The sequence below is a fragment of the Malania oleifera genome, chromosome 1 (genome assembly GCF_029873635.1).
Source record: "Malania oleifera isolate guangnan ecotype guangnan chromosome 1, ASM2987363v1, whole genome shotgun sequence".
Lineage (NCBI taxonomy): Eukaryota > Viridiplantae > Streptophyta > Magnoliopsida > Santalales > Ximeniaceae > Malania > Malania oleifera.
The window spans coordinates 42,408,008-42,415,457 of record NC_080417.1 but is presented as its reverse complement, the minus strand read 5'-3'; the positions used below and the strand labels follow the sequence as shown (position 1 = coordinate 42,415,457).

General features: G+C 36.9%; 1 protein-coding gene across 1 annotated transcript; it reads right to left on the bottom strand.

Annotated features, from left to right (window-relative positions):
• Positions 1–2,202: 2,202 nt before the first annotated feature.
• LOC131159595 (NAC domain-containing protein 37) lies at positions 2,203–7,176 on the bottom strand. The gene is made up of 4 exons (XM_058114629.1): positions 6,975–7,176; positions 4,875–5,045; positions 4,184–4,455; positions 2,203–3,000 (listed from the first exon to the last, which is right to left on the bottom strand). Exons 2-4 carry the CDS (start codon positions 5,038–5,040, stop codon positions 2,344–2,346), a joined length of 1,095 nt encoding a protein of 364 aa, XP_057970612.1. The 5' UTR covers positions 5,041–5,045; positions 6,975–7,176; the 3' UTR covers positions 2,203–2,343.
• Between the last annotated feature and the right edge of the window lie 274 nt (positions 7,177–7,450).

Sequence of the window (7,450 nt, the reverse complement as noted above, 5' to 3'; positions counted from 1 at the left end):
GCCGAGGGGAGTCTGATGACTGGGGAAGGAGAAGATTCTATGAGAGGGGGAGGAGGAGGAGGAGGAGGAGGAGGAGGGAGAAGAAGAAGAAGAAGAAGAAGAAGAAGAAGAAGAAGAAGAAAAAGAATACCTTACAACCAGCGGTGGATTGTAGCAGATTTCAGTGACTCCTCTCTCTCTACCGACTCGCACATAAGCATGGTGGACTCCTGTGACTGGAGAAGGAGCGGATTCTATGATGGAGGAGGGAAATCAGGCAATTGAGAGGGAATATTGGGGATTTTGGAAATTTTAGCGTGAAGAAACAAAGGCAAAAAGGGGTTTTTTGGGCAAGGGTTTTAATGACGATTTCAAAAATTGTCACTAACAGTGGACTATTAGTGATGGATCCCACCCATCACTAATAGTCCACTATTAGTGATGAAAATGTTCATCACTAATATCCAAAAAAGCGTTGCTAATATTTCATGAAATAGTTTGAGTGAAAAATCTAGTATTAGTGATGATTTCATTTTCATCACCATGTGCCATTAGTGATGGTTAATAGATTCATCGTTAATACGTTGACTATTGGTAACAAATTTAATTTGTGTCACTAATGACCCATTATTAGTGACGAATTTTGTTCCGTCACTAATAATTTTGTCACAACAAATACCTTTTTTTTTTTTTGTAGTGGGAAGTCGAAAATGACCAATTCCTAAAAGACGAGAAGCCTACGAGTTCTAGAATGTCATACTTGGGAATATGAGAGTGTCAAAGCCATTGGGGTTGAATAAAGAATGTGAATGTCAAATCCATAGGAGGCGAGTAGTAGAAAGGGACGAGAAGGAATATTTTAGTAAAAGAAGGAATCCTTAAATACCTGAGTACTCAAAATGTGTAAGGATGTTAATTAAAAAATGAAACTACAACACATGACATAATCTCCCTTGCAAAGAAAAATGAAAAAAAAAATAAAAAATGAAAGAGATTCTCGAGAAACTCACCCCTAAATCTCAAATGTCATGACATAAGGCTTCATCATTGGATGTCTCAATCCATCAATAGAGTATTAGTACTAGGTAAATTAGTTCATTTACCTATCAGCTGGATGCATGAATGAATATATATTGGCTTGTAGGCAAAGAGGCAATTTATTAAGCAATAAAAAAAAAAAAAAAAAGCAGACTACATATAAGCGATCTAGAGACACTTAAAATAACAATAAAAACTCTCATTCCCTACTATTATATTAGCAGTGTGAAGAAAAGAAATGAAACTTGGAAACTTCCTTGAAAACCTTTGAAAACTAACTTTGAGGGTGGAAGGATCAAGGGATAAAATCTCTTTGGAGAAGGTAAAGACCTTGCTCTTATTTCCTTTGAATTCTTACTAAGGCTAAAGATGATTTTTTTGAAGCTTGGACTTGGTCATCCCTATTGTTTTGTAGATGAATCCATGATCTCTATATATACTCGATCACACCTCAATCTAGAATTCACAACAATAGTTTGCGTGCACGTGTGTGTACTTTAGTAATTTTACAACTAAAACAACTTGCAAAAATGTTGAACTAGCTATGGCAACAAAAAAGGTTACCACATTCAACAAATTATCTTGATTGATATTTTAATGGAAGATATAGGTGTTGTGATCTTGTAGGTGATTCTTAGTGCCTTAATTAACCCCCTTTATGCATACACATACATATATTCAAGATCTCTTTCTCTATCCACAAACCTTTGTTGTGGAAGATTATGTGTTACGTCAAGTTTAGTTTGCAGAATGGAATGTGGTAAGCAAGAAGTGGAATGAAAATTTGAATGGAGAGCATAATAAAATTGATCAAGTGTTTAGCTCAAAAAAAAAAAGAAAAAAAGATCAAGTGATAAATTTGATTTCATGCTTGAGATTCTATTGCATTCCTATCTATACCAAACAAGAAGCATGACTATTTTAATTGATGTAAAACAAGAAACGTTCAATGACATATAAAGAATTAATATAAGCTGATCAGTGTCATGTGCACCTTTAGCAATATTTGGTATATATCACCACCATCCATTGGCACCATCCCTTATTACATAAACTTTTAATGCATAAAGTTGAGAAAGATTATGATGGTGAAAATAGATGATGGCAATAAAACATCTCTGTATACCTCCTTGGCCTTTGTGTTTCCATGAGAGAGATTGAACTTCACTCATTCACCAACACATATTTTTATAAGACACATGTGCCCTATGATATATATATCCACCAACAATATTAAACATTATATTATAAGTAATTAACACCAATATTAATAATAATCTCTTAATTTCATCAACAACTCCCCTTAATTTCCTTCCCTTGTGATGCTCATTTATCAAATATGCAAATTCCAAAATCACAGTCGGAGCTTGAAGCACTCAAGAACCCATTCAACCTGCTGCTGCCTTCCCCCCTACTACTCTGCAACAGCATCAACATATCCGCCATGTCAGAGCTATGATGAACTCCAAAGCTTGAAGAAACTCCATTAATATTATTATCTCTCTGATCACATCTCTCCTGATCTTGACTCAACTGGGACGCAACAAACTTGTCAAGAGCCCTCCAATCCGTCACTTTCTCTGAATTATTATTCATGAGGCACCCACCTCTATTATTATTATTATTGTTGTTATTATTGATCTGCTCTACTACTTCTTCATTGTTATTGTTTTCGGATATCAGCGACACCGATGAGCTTGGCCTCTTTATCAATGGCAGAGAGGGGCTCTCCAGCTGAGGAAGCTGCACAAAATGATCAGACTGCACGTAGTTTATGTTATCTGCTTCAATCTCTTGCTTGCACAGGAAACTGTTGGCCAGAAAGTTCTGGCTGGGTGGCCTCGAGATGTAGTCGATCGGATCCACCACCGAGCTTACACCACTCGGTTCATCATAGAAGTAGCTCGAATCCCATGCTTCGGTGCTCTTGGTTTGGGCGTTGGTTCTCTTCTTGAATGCTCGGCAAACTACCCATCCTTCTTCCTGCAAAAGCGTATTAATTCCAATTGTATATTTGATCATCAGTTTACTTTGTTTGCAGAAAGGAGGTTAGAAAGTTGACAAAAGTTTCATGAGAGAAAAGTGGGGATTTCATTATATTTTTAAGTTTTCTTTTCTCTTCTTTTTGTCAGTGTTGTCTTTCTGTTTGATAAAGAGAAGTACCTAATGGGAGTAATAGGAGTCAAAGGTGCCAAACTAAGAGGAGAAGTGGAATTTGTCTTTTGACAAACTGAACAGAAGAAGATAACAAGAGAAAAAAAAAAGGGGGTAGGAATAGATCGAGGGATGGATCCTTCATAAGCTTTTTAAAAAGATATATTATAACTTTTGACCTAGGGATGCTAAAAGTGGATTGTCTTTCTTCATCAGTTCGCATATAATCACTACAAACTGAAAAATGAAAAGGGGTTTGGGAATGGCAGCGCATGTTCTTGTGAGCTACAAAAGCAAAGGTGCATGAGTCCCTTCTCATGAATTCCATGTAAGAAGGGAAACTTCATTTATCAATGGAAATTGCGATGCCCAGAATAATTATAGAAACGTTGAAAACTAAGTGATATTTTTGTAATTTAATTTGAAAAATTAAAAATAAAAATAAAAGACTATTTTTTCACAATTAAAAGGGCACTTTGTACTTTTTTTTTTCCTAACACGAAACTCTAATCTAAACAAGTTCTTTGAACCTTTATGCGGTATCAAACTAGAAAGGCCAAATTTTTATTTTTTTTTTCCAACTAATAGTGTCACACATTTATTTGTAACTAGAGAGAGTGGGAAAAAGGCATATTGTCCAACTTTATAAAAGTAAGTCTAGAGAACGAATATAAGTTACTGCTTTTATACAAACAATAGTTTGGTCAGAGAGAAAAATATTATACATGAACGACAGTAATGGATTCCAAACCCATAAAACACAGATGAAAATGAAAGTTCTTTTCATGGGTCAAGAGTAGTGGCTCCTGAAAACATCTTAGCATGCATGTTGTCCATCAAAGAACCAGCTTTAAACACAGCGCAGACACACGCTCACACGCACAGATCTTGATGCAGTGCATATGTGTGTGTGAATGGAACGTAGCCACTAGATATTTATATATAAAGAGAACAGTTAATATATAATGCTCGTTGATTAAGAGTAAAAAGACCAAAGGAATGAGAAACTTGCCTGGGGAGGTCCATTCTCTTCGGATTCCAGTCGATATTCATGCATGATCCAGTCAGTTTTCTGCCCATTAGGGGCTCTTCCTTTGTAGAACACGAGGGTTTTCCTCATGCCAATGAGCTTAGCCTTATCGTACACTGCCTTGTCTCGACCAGTTGCCTTCCAGAACCCAGCTACTGTGGCTCTGTTTGTCCTTGTCCCGGTTGGATACTTCTTATCCTTGTGGCTGAAGAAATACCACTCACTCTGCTCCTCGTATCCGATCCGACACCTATCTGCATGATTAATCCTTAAAATTCATACATCTTCTTGTTTAAAAGTGCTTCAACACAAGGAGCTAGGAATACTAATGCAATAATATTAACACTATACGTACTGATTTGATCATAACTAGCTTACAATACTCCGATCCCATGCATAGATGTATGGGGGAGAAGGGTTTATGCTATATATAATGTTCTGTGTTGGTGGCTCAACCCTCATATGAAGTGATGTCTCTGTGAGATGTGGAACTAAACATATAAGGTTGAGCTGGTGATGCATTTTTTTAAGAAAAAAACCTAGCTCTATAAGGATTGATCCGATTTGCATATATAATTTAATACTGGTGAAACCCTAATAACAAATGAATTAAAAGAATGCAACAGCTAGAAGGATTGATGAAGCTTATAATTTGTACTAGCAGTTTATATACCTTGGAGATCCCATGGTTCGATCCGGTAGAGATCGATTTCTCTGATAACGTCAAGATCTATCTTCTGTGATGCAACCTTCTTCTTCAGATAATACCCAACAAGTTCCTCATCGGTTGGGTGAAATCGAAAACCGGGTGGGACGCAGGATTCCATAGTCTCCATCATAGCTCCTGCAAGTACCATTGCATAAGATTCACAACCACCCCAATTAATATTAATTCCTCCTTTACTACTACACCATCATCCTTAAATCATACCCAACATAAAGAGAGAACCAAGATCAGCTAGCTAGAAACAAAAAAAAAAGAAGAAGCGGAGAGTAAAAAGCTTAAAAGGTAGCCATAGCAGCACAAAAACATAGGAAAAATATAATTGTAGGGGAAACAATAAGAACCCTCCAAATCAAAAGGTGACAAGTGTTATCAGATATAATCATAATCTCATTTGGTGGTGAGCAACACTCTCACCATTCACCACCATTACCTCTGAAAGGAAATAAGCGCGTGTTATAAATAAACCGCCCTTTTTTTTGGTTGCAGGTATAATGATTTTTATGGGGGAAAAAGGAAGAGAAGAATATGAAAAGGAAAAGAAACCCAAATGATGAGAGCTTGTTTTTTTGACAGTAACCAAAATTAAGAGAATTGAAGTTGGAGCTTTGGGGTATGGGGTGTGCAGTGAAGTGCAGTGGAGGGTTGTGAATTAGAAACGGACAACTAGAGGTTTGTGCTAATGATGCTGTCTCGTGTAGGTGAATGGTGGAAATGATGCATCAAGAAATGGGTTTTCATAATTACGTTATAATACTTAATTATATAAGGAAAATATAATATTTAATTCCAAAAACTAAATGGGAAATCGTAAGAAAGGATTTATAGTCCCAATGAGGGACTAAAATGTATGTAAACCCTCTTGGGATTGGAATTAACTCGAACAGTAGTTGCACATATAATGAATAATTTATTTAAGTTATTTTATTTTTACCTAATTAGAAGGTTCAATGATACAGACGGTGGATGGATGACGTTAAGCAGAATTGAGCACGCGTTCCTTGAAAGAGAAAAGGCTAAGGCACGAATTAAAAGGAAGGACATCTACAGTTCCAATATTGGATCAAAGGCTGCCGGAAGAGGAGAAGAAGGAGAAGGATAACAAAAAGATGGTGGATAAAAAGGAAGAAGAAAAAGGCAGATGCAGAGATGACACTGTCCCTTTTGTCTGTTTGTCTAGAATTTCCATAGCAGGTCACTGACCTAAAAACAAAAATATTCATATACGGCTTTAATTTCTTCTTTTTTACTTTCTTTTTCTCCTTTAAATTCATCAAGAGAGAGAGAGAGAGAGAGAGAGAGAGAGAGAGGTGAACTTCTAGGCTTTTGGAAATTCTGGGTGCGCTTCAAGGGGGAAAAAAATATGATAATTGGTTGAGCCAGGGAGAACAAATTGCAGGGAGTTTGACGGGTGAACCGATATTAGTTAATTTATTGCGAAAAAAAAGAACATTTTAACCTTATTTGACCAATTGTTAATCCTTCTCCATCAGTTGTCTTCTCAACTTGCTTGCTACCTATAAGCATAGATCACATTAACCCCACAAAAATATTCTTAAATTGAAATTAATGATGTGCGCGTGCCTGCATGAGCGCGCACACACGTACGGACACAGAGAGAGATCAGACAGTGAATGTGGATATATAAAAAACACATATATAGTTATTGGAGAATTGTATGTAGATATATATAAATGTACAGGAGAAGGACATACCCTGCAGCCTTCTAGAAATGGGAAGTCCTAAATTAAATTGAAGCATAAAATTTAGAGACTGGAAGAGTAAGAAACAGTTTAAACTGGGAAAGCAAGTGGATTCTGCAACCACTCGTAGTTCTTCTTTCTACAGAATTTTAGATCTATCTCATCCCCCCATGCATATGAATTCAAGCTTTATATATCTACTGAAGATGACATAGAATAATACATATGTGCGCAGGAAAAATAATTAAAAGATAAGTAAGAAAATGCAGATGGATTGAATAAGTAGTTCGAAATAACAAAGATATTTGCAAATAACGAATTGGGATTTATGCATGCATGCGATTACCTGCAATTAATGAGATAGGAGTAGGGAGGTTGGCTTATTTAATTAATTACGGGCCTGTGTAAGACAGAAGAATTGAAGAAGAAGAAGACAAACAATGGAATATGGAAGAAGAAGAAGAAGAAGAAGAAGAAAGGAGGAGAGAGAAAGAGAAAGAAAGAGAGAGAGAGAAAGAGAAAGAGAGAGAAAGAGAAAGAGAAATTCCGTTAGGAAGGAGAGAGGGAAGGAGTATAAAAGGAGGGAGAGGGGGTGGAGGGGAGGGGGGAGGACCGCTCGATTGCGCATGGCTTGATGGTTGTCCCCCAGTAGTGTACGTGGTTGACGTCACCCCTATTAGCCCATACCACTCTACCAGCTTCTTCCCTGTGAGCTACAGAGCCCACCCCACGCTCCTAGCTTCTCTTTTTCTCATATCCTTTCACGAGAAGATGTTGCATGCAAGACCTCCCTTCTCGCAATTTCCACGAAAAATTAACTTT

Coding starts and splice junctions, on each gene's coding strand:
- LOC131159595 (XM_058114629.1), bottom strand. CDS start 5,040: ATGATGGAGACTATGGAATCCTGCGTCCCACCCGGTTTTCGATTTCAC. Junction 4,456..4,874: donor CGAACCATGGGATCTCCAAG/GTATATAAACTG, acceptor TTAATCATGCAG/ATAGGTGTCGGATCGGATAC. Junction 3,001..4,183: donor AAGAGAATGGACCTCCCCAG/GCAAGTTTCTCA, acceptor ACGCTTTTGCAG/GAAGAAGGATGGGTAGTTTG.